Source organism: Antedon bifida, chromosome 4 (assembly GCF_963402885.1).
Source record: "Antedon bifida chromosome 4, ecAntBifi1.1, whole genome shotgun sequence".
NCBI lineage: Eukaryota > Metazoa > Echinodermata > Crinoidea > Comatulida > Antedonidae > Antedon > Antedon bifida.
Window position 1 is genome coordinate 15,395,885 of NC_136229.1, and position 14,181 is coordinate 15,410,065.

Genomic DNA, 14,181 nt, shown 5'->3' on the forward strand with positions numbered 1-14,181 from the left:
TAGTTTAGGAAAAGTTAAACGAAAAACAGAACTTTAAACCTAGGTAGAAGAACTCTACCAAACGGAACTTACGAAAAATGGCGGAACTTTACCGAGTAACAAAATGTAACCATATTCATTATACATTAACTTGTATGTAAAACAAGATTACACCTGCAGGGCCATTGCGTCTACATCATGATCTGAACGCGGTTTATATTGTCAAAATGTTTTAAAAACATGAATACAGACACATCAACAATTGCTAAATAGGCTAGGGTTTATTGCATATCAACATAATTGAAAACTATGCTAATAACATTTTACAAGTTAAATGGACAATTAAGAGTGTTGATGTAACCCACGCGCACATACACGTGTTGGCATTCGCGTCACACAACGATAATGTTGACGCGTTCGCCAACCTGTCTATCTACGCGCGGTGCCAATCGGACATACTTAACATACTAACTAGCAGGGGAAATGATTTAATCATGATTAAAGTGTGTGTACCGTCTGACAATTTAACCTATTCCACTGCAGCTACTGCAGTAATTGTACACTACACCACCATCTCAGTTCTTGGACGTATTTTGTGACTAGGCCTATAATGGTTTTGCAGATTACGGTTTTTAGTGGCTGTACATTATGCTTAATTACTGTAACACTTTCCAATTTTGTTATTCAAATGCAAAATGTTTCAAACAGTAAAATGGATTTTCATTCAATTTGGTGACCTACTGTATAGCAATCAATTAATGCATTATGCTTTTGTGTACAATTTATTCTTGCGTTTCAGAAATTGTAAAAAAATAAAAAAAAACCCCAAAACGTTTGTATATTCATTGGAATATTATGAATTCACTATATATTGTCTTTAAAGTTACACACGAATAAAAGAATCACAATCATATAGATATAACGCAACAGGGAGGAGTGTAAAAAATGTGAATATTGGTCAAATCATTATTATTATTGTTAATATTTCACACAAAAATACAAAAATAATCAACTGTCTTGGAACTATGCATATCTTAATATAAATTATTACCATAAAAAAACATATTGTGCATTGAATTATTATAAACATCTTATAAAAAAAGTTATTATTTGACAAAAACAACAATATTGATAATAAGTCAATAAGAATGGAAGAGCCTGATTAACAAAGTACAGTGACTGTGATTACTGCAGTAATCTACAGAGGTTTCAACTACTGTAAAATAAAAATGAATCACAGTACTTACATAATTATACCTTATTAAAAAAATAATCCAATTAAGAAAAAATTATTGGGTATAAAAAATGTGAACTTATATAGCTAAAAAATCTAAATAAAATTTGTTTAGTATTGTCAATACTTCCAACTATTCTAGTGCTAGCTAGGAACAGCAAAAAAAAAAAAACACTATAAACAATACAAAAAATGGTAATTTCTATATAATATTATTGTATTCTTTTTTAAGAATTGATTTAGAAACTGTGTTAAAATATAACTACTTCAGGATAATGTTAAACTATCAAGGATGTTTTAAAATGTTGGCAGTAACCTACGTTATAGAAAAAACAATAACAGTTTAATTACTGCAGTAACTGAAGTAGAATATTTTGTACACAATCTCATTACTGAATTTGGCTTTTTGTTATTTCTCGATTGTTATTCCCAATCCTTTTTGACGTCAAATGTCCATTCCCACGCTAAGTGTTCGTTCTTATCATCATCGGTAAATTTGCTTTTGACGGTGTAATGTCCCCTTGAGATCATTCCTTTCGGCGCCTCGTCTGGTGTTGTTTTATATGTATGAGGTTCGGTTTTTGGTCCGTAACTTCCAACCATGAACTGAGACTTATCAACTGAAGGCAAACAAAATAATAATCATTAAATAGAATTATTTGAGCCTTTTCTACTGTGCTACTTTCAATTTTAACAATATATCAGGGCCGTAGCCACCAGTATGGTTAGTAAGGTTTCAAGATTTTTGACAGAAGCCTTTGACAATTCCTGTGGCAGAGATTGTTCTCTTTTTTTGCGGCAACCACATCACTTTATTTCTTGTGGCTACATATATATTTTTGCCAGATATCCTTAGCAGTTAACAATGGATTCCCCGAATGAGGTAGGTTTATTTTTTATATTGTCTATAACTAATTAACATAAATTAACTCATTATCATAACATACAGTAAGTTCTTAAAATTGTTTAAATTACAATGCAAAAGATAGGACATTGACTTAACTTCAGCACGTCATGTCAAATTTCAAGAAGTTCCAACTCCCAAGTTAAAAATAGTTTACATATTGTTAATGAATGTGATGCATTCTTTAACAGATCTGACACATTTTTAATTAACATGATAGGTTTAAAGGACTTGATGCGTTTTAGACTCATCACAAAATGAATCGCGCAATCAGCATTTCAATGCTTACCAGGGGTACGCACATTCAACTAATCAGATGAAATTATGTTATAAATACAGAGATAACCTCCTAAAACACAATTCAGACAGTAAAAATGTTTTTATCTAAAACCAAAATTTCAAGATTTTGTTAATATTCGGGAAATCGAGAGAAATCAGAAGGGTTGGAACGTCTGATATTTGATAGACTTTTATTTATTTGTAGACTTTTAAATATATTTTTAACATTTTATAATGTATCTACATACTACATGCTTCTTCCTCGGGAGATATTTTTTAAATAAATGACTTACCCCTTATGCCCTTTCTTGATGTTACCTGGAAATACTTAAGTCCAGCCACTATTTCACGTTTCACCTGGAAACAACATTTACAATTTTAAAACTTTGTTCACAAAAATTCAAAGACAATTATGAGGAGGTAACAATGGTGATGATTAAGATGATAATGAGAATAATAGTTTGCTAATTATGATAAATATGATAATTAATATCATATGATCTAGCCAATTTTCTGTTTCAAATTGTTAGTTACTTTATGATAATAAATTTCTCAAAATATTCCGAGACCATGCAATGGTAATCAGTCACTCTCTGAATTTGAAAACAAAGTTCTACCCAATTTGATTCCTAATGAGACATTGTATACAATATCTATGGCAACATAAACAAGAAGGTACATTTCAAGTCATATATTAAGCTTTTGAACTACTAAATGTCAGATCCACTAAATGTGGATCACCTTAGAATAAATCTCTAGCTTATAAAACATGCCTTTTTTTGGTCTTAAATTGCCCTCTTCTTTTTTGACCTTTTTGAAATTACTACTTCAGTATGTTTTGCATTTTTCAAAGAAGTAAATAAATGTTTACTTGATTAATTGATAACAATTTAACCTTTTTAAAACTGCTACTTACCGAAAACGTGACTTGAATTTGGTATTCAGCACCTTCCTTGATAACAAATGGTGTGTCTTTAATCTTTGCTAAGTCTCCTGCAATTAAAAACACCAATAGCTTCACTTATCATTTAAGATTTTAAAAAATTCAAAATGATTAAACACCACTCCCTGACAAATATTATCATTTTGTTGCATCATCTTTGGCTTAGTATAGTTGCCTGATCACATTGGGATGTGCATGTTGATGCTTACCTGTTAGATCAACGTCTACTGGGTCTCTGTCCTTGGCCAATAGTGACATTTTCAACACCACAACATTAGGCCCATCTGCAGCTCCTATTTAATTAATCAAAACATTTTAATACAATTACAGTATATTCAAAATGTACATAAATGAGAAATTTATATTGTAATGGATTGTCTCTCTCAAGAAGACCTCGGGTTTGGGCAGAGCTGCTTTCAACAAAACATCTGACCAACACCCTGATTCAAAGCTACTCCACAGTAGTTACAATTACAAAACGCAACTATGAATATAACTGACCACTCATAATAACGGATAGCAATTAACAGAAGTCTACGGTATTTTCCACAACACAACTTTCTCCTATGGGATACTTAGCAACACTGTCCTCCAGATGGACAAGAAGGGACGGATCACAAATCATTAATCTGATTGGATAGAGGGCCGGGGTGATCCATTTACACGCAAGGGAGGTACCAAAAACCGTTACAATATGTAAATACAGAGATGGATAGAGCAAGAATTTACACTAGATTCAACTAGAATTTATAAAATGTCCGGATATTTCATTTTTTCAAACAAATTAAAAATAGATTATACCAGAATTGATAAAATCTCCCGATATTTCATTTTTCTAAAAAAATTTCGGAACAGATTAAACCAAAATTTATAAAATCTCCTGATATTCCATTTTTCCAAAAATACCAAAAACTAAACATCAACATACCGTCAGTTGGAAGGTTTTCTCCTAAGAGTGTTTTTTTGTATTTAATTAATGATTCATCATCTTGATCTTTCTGTGTAATCTCTTCCAATGTTGCCTTAGCTGGTGCCTTGTATCCTGGGGTATCCTCCTCATCACTGTCAATATGCTGAGTATCCTGAACCTCGGCCATTGCTGCTTTAGGTAATCAAAAAAGGAATGCAGAAAAACGTACAAATTTGAAAATACATGTTAACTAACTAATTGAGGCAAAATTAAAAATTTAAATATTGTACGATAGGATGCAATCATGAAATCATGGACATATATAGGTCCATGATGAAATTAAACACTGTACAGTCTGTCAACATCCTGGTATACTAAGATTCAATATCAATCAAACATTTATTTTGACTATTTAAATATTACATAAGGTAGGTAAGTTATATACAAAATATATATAAAATCAGTCATCAGGGTGAGAGATGACCCTACAGTAAAAAAAAAAAAAACCATTAAAATAAATAAATAAAAATAAATAATACAGACAATACAAGTACAGTACAATTACAGAGAAATGTGCAAAAGAAGATCACAGCCTATTCAGTTTGTATATAAATAAATATAATGATTCTTAATATCAACATAAATCGCAATTACTATAAAAAAAACAACTAATTTTTGTTTTATTTAGGATGTTTTTAATAATAAATAAACCTTAATAATGCGGCTTGTTAACAACAGGGAGTGTCCTATCCTACCAACTGCACACAAATTAAAAGGAAGTACACAATACAATAGTTCTTTTGAACACTTCCTGATAAACTGCAACAATTTCACTCAATCAACTCAATCAATTTGCCCTGCAGCAGTTTAATTTCTAAAGTTTAATAAACTAAAAATTTATTTCATTTTTTGCATTGCTGACTACTGTACTTGTTGCAGAAAATATATAATAGGATGCAACGCGAGTATTGCTGCAGTTACTGCAGTATATTACAGAGCATGCTATTATAAACTAATACCGGTAAACAACGTTGGCCCTAGAGCAGAGTTGGATGTTACAATAGGATATACTAATCCTACAGGAAGTAGAATCAAACCTTGTTTGTAACGTTACTAGTGCCACTACAGTTTTAATAACAATTCTACTGGTAGTATACATTGCTCCTAGTAGTTAATAATTCCAGGTTTACATATTGATAACAAATTTGACATATTTTACTAAATTTGACGCGTTTTTAACATATTGAATGCATTTAACAGATTTGAGATGTTTTAAACTCATCAGAAATACTTTGTACATCAGCATTTCAATGTTCATCATAGGTGCCTAGCACATTCTAAAACTAATTGGGTACAATTATGTACTAAATACTATCAAGAACCATCTAAAAAACAGAATTTTTTTTTTTTGAATATTCGGGAGACTCCCGGAAATCAGGAGGATTGGAATGTCTAAATAAATTACACAAACTAAAAGTGGTGCTGATAGTGCTGTGTACTTGAATAAACCAACATAGGCCTTATTCCCCTTCGAAGGGGAGGACATACAGTAACTCTTAATATAAATCTTGGAGAACCCTGCCATAACATAGCTGATTTCATGTTGTTACAGGGGCATTAATATCAACATATATTTGAACTTATTGCTTAATTCTTTTTACTGGTAAAAATAATGTTATCGAATTAACTTGTGACAACTGTTTCTTATTTCATAAAAAATGATATGCATCCTTGATTTTATTATCGATTGTAGTCATGGAAACCCACTATCTAAAAATCTATGCACAAACTAATTGACTTTGAATCCTCATCTCCCAACGAGACTGCCATAAATTCATCTTAAATAATCCAAATTAGGAGAGAATAACCTAAGAATGGCTTCATCCTAATAGACAGGATTCACACGCATAGCGTACTTGAATTTATTGTGCATTAAACAATGTTATTGCTACAGTACAGTTACTATAGCGGTCTGCCTGCTTTCAACATTTTATTACATTGAAGAATAAACATACTACCTCAATGGTTACAGTACATCATAATCTGACATATCAAAATTGATAAACTATTTACTTAAAAACTTTTCTATTGATAAGTTTTTTACATTTTAAATTGAATTTTATATTTTAAAGATATTTCATACATCTTTAAGTTTTCAGTCTAAAACAACATTTTGTTTTATAAGGAACTTTTTCAATTCTATTCGGTTTTTTTTATAATGTTGTTAATTTTATTTTAGATCTCTCATACACAAGGCCCAAGTATAATAACAAGAGCGCTTTGAGACTGAGAGTAATAATAAATCAAACGGACGGAAATCAAAACTGTAGTTTACTCTCAAAATTACTTATTTCAAGAAAGGTATCAGTAATTCATCAATATTTATAGACAGAATGGGACCAGTTTGAACTGGATGTATTTGTACTGTCATTAATACACCATGACCATATATAATAACATTAAGAATATAACCCAATTCTCTTAAATACTAAATTTAATTATTTTAGCTTTTCTTAACTAATAGCAAATTATTGATTGTTTAACATACAATGATTGATCATATATTGTCCTTTAATCTAAATTTTATAATTTATAATTAGATTTAAAATACTTTTAGAAGATTGAAAATATGTAAATTGACAGATGTTTATAAAAAATGATGGTAACTTGGTTAATAAATTACTGTTTTAATAATAAAGTTAAGTTAGCATATGGCAGATGCAGGATTTTGAAATGGGAGGAAGGGGCCCAGGGGACAGGACTCAGGGGATGGGGTCCCATGGGAAGGGATCCCAGGGAAAGGGATTCTAAGGGGAGGGATCCCAGGGAAAGGGATTCTAAGGGGAGGGATCCCAGGGAAAGGGATTCTAAGGGGAGGGATCCCAGGGCAAAAAACATTTTTTCTTATACATGACATTTTTTATTTTAAATGTGAAACAATAAATAAAAAACAAGGAAACGACAAGAAAATAGAAGAACCTATTGTCTGTTTGCACTATTAAATTATTATTATTGATAATAGCATTTAAGTCAATAATGTAAGTATGGTGAAGTACAATTAATATTTTTAATTATTAATCGATGGATACTAATATTAAAATGTTCACACACAAAAAAAAAACCTGTGTTATAATATTTAAAGGAGCGCCCTCTAACACTTTTTTCATTAATAGCGAATATATTTGTGTAAATCAAACATTCCTGAGTTCTGAAAGGTTGCAGACATTTTTTTTTTGCATGCGGGCTAGTCAACACTTTGATTTTAAACAAATACATTTTTTAATAGAAAAAGGCTTCTTAGTCTTATTATATAGCATTGATGTATTTAAAACTTTTATTTGATGATCGAGTCAATTATTCGTATTCTTAATATAAAAAGTTCACCCATTAAAAAGACTTGAATAACTGAGAATACAAATCACATAAAGTAACTAGACATTTTAAATTCAACAATCCTATGAAGAAATCTAACACTAGGGTGAGTTGATACCTGGTGGTAATGAAAGCATACCAAACACCAGCCTGCCATTTGGGTAATACTTTCAGGGCCAACTTCGTGCATTTATAGTATAGTATAGTAAGAAAACATTTAAAACTAACTAATATAAGACTATCTTTTATGCTAATTGGTAACCGACATAGCAAGCATAAAAACCTTATAAATTATACTAGGCCCTAGCTAGATGGAGGAAAAGGGTAGCCTACAGGGTTATGAGCAAATCTCCATCATGCGCTAAGCAACACCCACCAGTGCAACAAGTGCTTGCTTGTGCTTGAACTCAAGACTACAGCACACAATGTATCATGGGGATCCGTATCATGGAGCCACCCATCAAGGCACGGCCTTTCTGGCTAAACTTAAATGCAAATTCTAAGACTAAAGATCAATTATGCACAAACATTTGACGGTATTGAAACGTTGTCTCATATTAACGCTGCATTAATTAATACTTCTTACCTAAAGTGTCCTAATGTAAAGGCTTTTCGAAAATAAAAACGAGAATCTTTGAACCAATTCACTTTGCCGACTTGCAATTTATAAGGCGGAAGTAGAAAATATTCTTTCGATTAGTTCTGTATTAGCGCCCTCAAACTTTAAGACGAAAACAAAGTAGGCTACCGGTACCAAGGCTGGTGTAAGTATCGGAATTCCGGTCCTTCTTGTTGGTGTTCTGAATTGGAATAAAGTTATGTGGAATATTGGTAACGAAATTCTCGTATCCTTTTGGGAAAACACACATAGGCATGACATTCTAAATTACATAATAGGCCTATTTTTTACAAATTTGTTTAAAAAAATCAGGGTTCCTGCCGGTATTTCTGAGTACCACCTGATCAACATGTTCAGGATCCATATATTGTAATATGCTTCAATGCTTTCAGTGGACACCACTCCTATTTAAGATTGGTTCTACGACACATCGCTTGTGATTGGTCAACTCACTTTCTTAAGTCATTTTAAAAGTCAGTTTAAAGAGAACCCTTTGTTGTTGTTCTACTGTACTTTTCTTGCGACACACAAATTCAATAATTAAAATTCAAGACAATCAAATTTACAAACAGAACATTTTGTTACTTTTAATCGTCGTCATTCTTAATGCTACTACAGTATTTCTTCATTTACAGGACTTTAAAAGTTCAAACATGAAATGTATTAACCTAAAAAAACTACAATTAAAGATGTTTAAGAGAGTATGACATTGTGTACTGCAGTACCTTCATTATATACAACTGGCCACTGCAGTAACTTGGTGGATAACAGATTACATCAATAAATATACTGTAGTAATTACCTTGTTGGTACTGCAGTAATGTCAGTAACTGCCTTGAAGGTTAATAGCTGTTTACTACTGCAGTAAAGTAAATTTGTCCTTACTCTAATCATAAATAAAGCAGAACAGAACAAAATATACACACCATAAGACCAGTGCTTAACATACCAGTACATTTTGAATTTAAAAAAATTTTTAAAATATGATGGTGACAGACAACATCAACACTGGTTACATTTGAACTTATAGACAAGAGTGGTTACAGTTTCTGCACTATCAGACATTTGACAGGAACCAATGAAATCTTAACTTGTAAATATTGTTGGAAAAATTTAAAACACTACATACAAATAGGAAAGTATATATTTATGTAAAATTTTAATAAGAATTAACAAAAAAATTCACTAGGCTAATACACAAAAACTTCAATGGGTTTGTTTAGTAAAATAAATTATTTTACAGTAGATTAAATTTATTTTGTAGCCAATTAAAATCATGGATGATATTGATACCTGAGTTTACCCACACCACCCTATGCAATTAACGTTATATTAAAACCAGCCCTGTGTACGACATGGCAAACATCAGCTCTAGTGTTTACGTTATATTAAAACCAGCCCTGTGTACAACATGGCAAACATCAGCTCTAGTGTTTCTTGCTTCTGTTTATCTTCTTATGTACATTTTGAAAATCGCTGACAGTATCCAGTTTGCTTGTTTAATTTTGATCGATCTAAGGAAATAAAAACATAAATTTAAGTATTAAATTGTACTATGAAGGACCTAACAATTGCTGCTATAATGTCTTCTTTAATATATAAAAATAATAATGTAAACATTGTTTAGAATAAAACCTAAATTCTATCCAGCCTTTTCAGAAAAACACTTTCCAACCATTATCAACATTCTACCATACACATTATTAACCTTCAAATTGGATGCCACCATACCTCAAGCCAGTTGGCCGATAACAAAATACAGTTTGGATGTTTCATCACTTGCGTCCTTGCGTAAGGTTCTACAATATTAACTATAATATGTTTCTGTTTACCTGGGCATTGTAGGCATCTAACTCTGCATCTAATTCTTCTTTAGAAGGCGTTGGTGCATTTTGACGTCCACCACGACCTCTTCCTCGTCCACGTCCTCCCCTTCCACGTCCCGCTCCTCGAGTAGTTCTTTGTCCACCCCTCGTGTTCTGATTACGGGGGCTGCTACCTCTGTAAAATTAATATATGCAAGAAATGACAAAAATTTATATTTATACTATAATACTGACGTTATTGTTTGAAGGTTTGCATGGCGAAATCAAATGTTGATATAAAGTTCGCATTGCAGTACACTATCTATATGTAGTTCTGAAAAGAACTGTTGAGTTTCTCAACGTTTTAACCAATGTATTTCGATTATCCTCGGGAGTGAGAATGAAGATGATCAATGTATAAATTGATCAAAATGAAAATACACAGCAAACATTATACAGTATATTGATTTCGCCATGTAAAGCTAAAAACAATATATATATTAATGCTTAAGAAAAAATAGTACATGCATTTTATTGACAAAAGACTTTCTGGAACAACTACTTGAACCTTAATGGCAAGCACACACTTTCACTAAATCCACATTTGTGAATTGCATAGTGGAAACATGGCTACCAAGGATATAAATTTGGCTAGGCTAATCAATAAAACCTACAAAACTGATTACATTAACTACTTACATTCTTGCACTCATGTTTGGCTTTGGTGAACTTAGTTCAACTGCAGACGTTACTAGTTGAATATTCATAGGTCGACCTGAAGAAATAAAATAAAACAGTTTAATTATGATAACGCTGTTTTTCACAACTGACAAATGCTTGATAAAGGTTGGTGCAATGTTAAAACATAATTACCGTATTTACTTGGATAAACACCCCCAGGCCATTATTATTTACTAGGGTTTTTAGAGGGGAGTTTATTCGAGGGAGGCGTTCATTTTTTTTTTGGGTGTAATATGGCAACATGTATAATTGAATAACCCCTAGATATGAAAAATACAACACAATATCAAAAAGTGATAAAATAGAGTAAAAAATGTTTGGTAAATCATCTATCAATCAATGTGTTGTAATACAATATTGCATATAACCAAACTAGAATACATACCATCAAGTGGAACATTGTTATATTGCCTCATTGCTTTCACAGCGTCTGCTTTTCTTTCAAATATTACATCTGCTGTGCCCTGACTTCTCCCTGATCTGTCATAATGAACGGCTGCCTTCTTCAGAACGCCAAAATCTGCAAACAGTTCCTGAAATTTAAGAAATACAATGAGTAAAAAGATCACTTTTCAATGTTGTACTCAATCTAAACTGTATAGTGCAGATACTATATGACCGCATTTGCATGGTGAAAGCAAAGTTACAAAGTTGGAGTGGTCTGGTATAATATAAGAAAAACAGACAACTGTTTTAAGACTGTTTAAATGTGATCTTTATAAATGTACAATTGCCTTATTACAACAGTGACACCTAACCAAGGGTGTCACTTGCAGCCTATTGTGACCTACATTCTATACTTACCACCTACCCAAAGATGCCTCCTTTGTAACTATTGTTCAAACATAGCCCAACCCCTTGAGAATTGTTGTACTATACAGGGGATGGATCCACATTTTGTTGGAGGGAGGTTCTATAGAAATGGGGATGTGGTATCCACACATGCCAAAAATACTGTATGTTGAGGTTGCAAAAAAAATAAATCTCAGAAAAGTGCTGGTTAATTAATTTCAACTTTATTTAGAAAAAGGGTAATCCTTACTTATAGCTGACACATGTGCACCAAATAACACTTTTAACCAAATGTTTTAAATAAGTTTTTACTATGAAATACACTCAAAATAATTTTCTATTTGAGGATGAAATAAAGTGAAATTGAATTGAACTATAGGTGTTGACTATTATTGTGTAGGTACAACTTTACTTACCGTAATATCTGATTCTGATACACCAAAGTCCAAGTTGGATACCAATAATTTGCCTTGACCAGCCTCTAATGGTTGTGCCGAGCCTCGTCTTAAATTAGCTTTTGCTGCTCCACCTTCGTACATGTCATGTTCCCAGGCATCTTGCATATTTCTAGGCTGTAAAGAGAGTTATTCAGTAATTGGAAAAATTGCAAACTTCCAATCATTTGAAATTTCATTAATTAATGGAATATCAAGCGAGCTCTCGTTTATGTCTTATGATGGTAGAAAAAATACAGTTCTGGTAATTAATAACAGTGTATTCTCTTGTTCTTTCTCATCTATGGGTACTGTTTCAAAGTGAATGCTGGCAAATATTAATAATAGTTAATATTATTGTATCTGGAAGGCAGGATTGAATGATAAGATAGTATAACAAACAGTGAGTCAATTGCTTTTCATTTAGATCATATAAATAGGATAGGATATTATCAAATCTAGACAATACAGTACACGTACTAAGTACGCATTTTGGCCAACGTCATCACTTTCAATTACCACAACATAAAAGAGAATTTTAATTAAATTTTAAAAAGAGGCTAGCCTACCCCTAGCCTAAATAAATAGAATAGAGACAAGACATAATATTCTGTGAAGTTGTTGACTACCAATTCAAACCGTCTATAATCAGCAAATTAAAATGAAAACGGTCTAAAAAAAATGCTTACCCTAGTTGTATATGGCGCCGGTCTACTACCTCCTCGGGCTCCTCGCCGAGTAGGGCCTCCGCCTCCCCGTCGGTTTGTGTTGCCACCACGTCCACCGGCGGCTCCACCACTTCTTCGGCCTCCGCGTCCTCTGTTACCTCCTCTACCCCCTCGTTTTCCACCACCACGACTGGATTTATTTGACTTAATAATATCTTCAAGACTCATATCAATTTTGTCCGCCATGATTGAAGTTAAATAATTGTGACTAAGCCCACTTAATAATGTTGTAAAATGTAGGTAAAAACGAAGACTACTTTTCAGTCACTCTTCTTTGTAACGCTATTCGGCGGCGTGTGTTCCGTTTGCACATGCGCTGTGAAATTTATACAAAATGGCGCTATTCAAATAACCAAACTATAGAGGACGCGCTACAAAGAAATCTTTCTTTTCCCTGATTTAGGCCTTAAAATGATCATTCTGAGCCTATCTTTTTTGGGGAAGCTTTATTATTATTAATTGCCTTACATACACGTAGAAAATTTTGTGATTTTCAATAGGCCTTTAATATATATATATCGGTATCTTTATTTCCATTAAACATAAGTAGGCCTACGTCAATATCAAAAATAAAGTGGCATGACAACCAAAGTTGAATTGGGGCACTTATTTACAATTTGTTAAAATGCAGTATAAATATAAAAGCCGTAGGCCTACATAATAAATATTGCAAGAAAAAAAAACCAAAGCAAATTGTTTTCACAAGTGACTCACCCCAAGTGCTACAGAACGCGTGAGCCACCACAGGCCTAATCACATAATTTATATTTTAATTTGTGCCTATAATTTTTATTACCATTGTATAGCCTAGTTCATTTGATCTATCCGGACATATTAATTAGGCCTATAACTGTTAAAAGTTAGTAATTCAAAATCACAATCGAGGCGAATATGTGAATAGACAAACAAAACGTTCTATTGGCATACAGAAATATACACAGAAAGAACGTTTACCAGGGCCTGCAACAAGGTACATACAATATTATAGGCCTACTAAAGAGAGGGTCTAAGATAGAATCAAGTATAAATTATATTCAAGAAGGACAATATTATTGGGAAAGAGAAGTATTAATGGCTAATTATGTCCAATAACTGGGTTAATTGAGTTCATGACGTCTAGTTAATTCACGTAATTGTCTTTTCATCAAGGCACAGTCTCGTTAGATCGATTAAGCTATATTTTTTATATTTCTCCAAAATCGTGACTTGATTATTGAATAAACCATGAATAAACTGATGCAGGTATCTATTGGTATATATCATTTTATAATAATTATATTTCATTTCAGCAAACAACAATATGTGGCTTTTTGTGTCAGAGATGTAGTATACACTGTGTAAGAACTCAGCAAGTATTTTGTAAGTTATGCCAGGGAAGAGAGTGAATTAATTAGTAATTTCACTCTTCCCTCTGGTTATATGCAGTGCGGTTTTCCTATTC

At 32.4% G+C, this 14,181-nt stretch overlaps 3 protein-coding genes across 4 annotated transcripts in view; 1 reads left to right on the forward strand and 2 right to left on the reverse strand.

Annotated features, from left to right (window-relative positions):
* LOC144841364 (GTP-binding protein Rhes-like) overlaps positions 1–14,181 on the forward strand; it is a 154,722-nt gene that overhangs the window by 32,975 nt on the left and 107,566 nt on the right. The gene's annotated exons all lie outside the window — the stretch shown is intronic.
* Positions 242–8,323, reverse strand: LOC144841369 (rho GDP-dissociation inhibitor 2-like). 2 transcript variants are annotated; one of them, XM_078697688.1, is made up of 6 exons: positions 8,208–8,323; positions 4,268–4,438; positions 3,549–3,632; positions 3,313–3,389; positions 2,690–2,753; positions 242–1,833 (listed from the first exon to the last, which is right to left on the reverse strand). In XM_078697688.1, exons 2-6 carry the CDS (start codon positions 4,434–4,436, stop codon positions 1,637–1,639), a joined length of 591 nt encoding a protein of 196 aa, XP_078553814.1. In that variant the 5' UTR covers positions 4,437–4,438; positions 8,208–8,323; the 3' UTR covers positions 242–1,636. The 2 variants fall into 2 exon arrangements, with proteins under 2 accessions (XP_078553814.1, XP_078553815.1); XM_078697689.1 differs by having other exon boundaries at positions 4,268–4,441; positions 8,208–8,311.
* Positions 8,802–13,051, reverse strand: LOC144840269 (THO complex subunit 4-like). The gene is made up of 6 exons (XM_078696027.1): positions 12,702–13,051; positions 11,995–12,150; positions 11,172–11,319; positions 10,745–10,820; positions 10,073–10,241; positions 8,802–9,754 (listed from the first exon to the last, which is right to left on the reverse strand). The coding sequence occupies exons 1-6, from the start codon at positions 12,924–12,926 to the stop codon at positions 9,740–9,742; spliced, it is 789 nt and encodes a 262-aa protein (XP_078552153.1). The 5' UTR covers positions 12,927–13,051; the 3' UTR covers positions 8,802–9,739.

Coding starts and splice junctions, on each gene's coding strand:
- LOC144840269 (XM_078696027.1), bottom strand. CDS start 12,926: ATGGCGGACAAAATTGATATGAGTCTTGAAGATATTATTAAGTCAAAT. Junction 11,320..11,994: donor TATCAGAATCAGATATTACG/GTAAGTAAAGTT, acceptor CTTAAATTTCAG/GAACTGTTTGCAGATTTTGG. Junction 10,242..10,744: donor CCAAACATGAGTGCAAGAAT/GTAAGTAGTTAA, acceptor TTAATTTTACAG/AGGTAGCAGCCCCCGTAATC.
- LOC144841369 (XM_078697688.1), bottom strand. CDS start 4,436: ATGGCCGAGGTTCAGGATACTCAGCATATTGACAGTGATGAGGAGGAT. Junction 3,390..3,548: donor AGTAGACGTTGATCTAACAG/GTAAGCATCAAC, acceptor TTTTAATTGCAG/GAGACTTAGCAAAGATTAAA. Junction 2,754..3,312: donor AAATTCAAGTCACGTTTTCG/GTAAGTAGCAGT, acceptor TGTTGTTTCCAG/GTGAAACGTGAAATAGTGGC.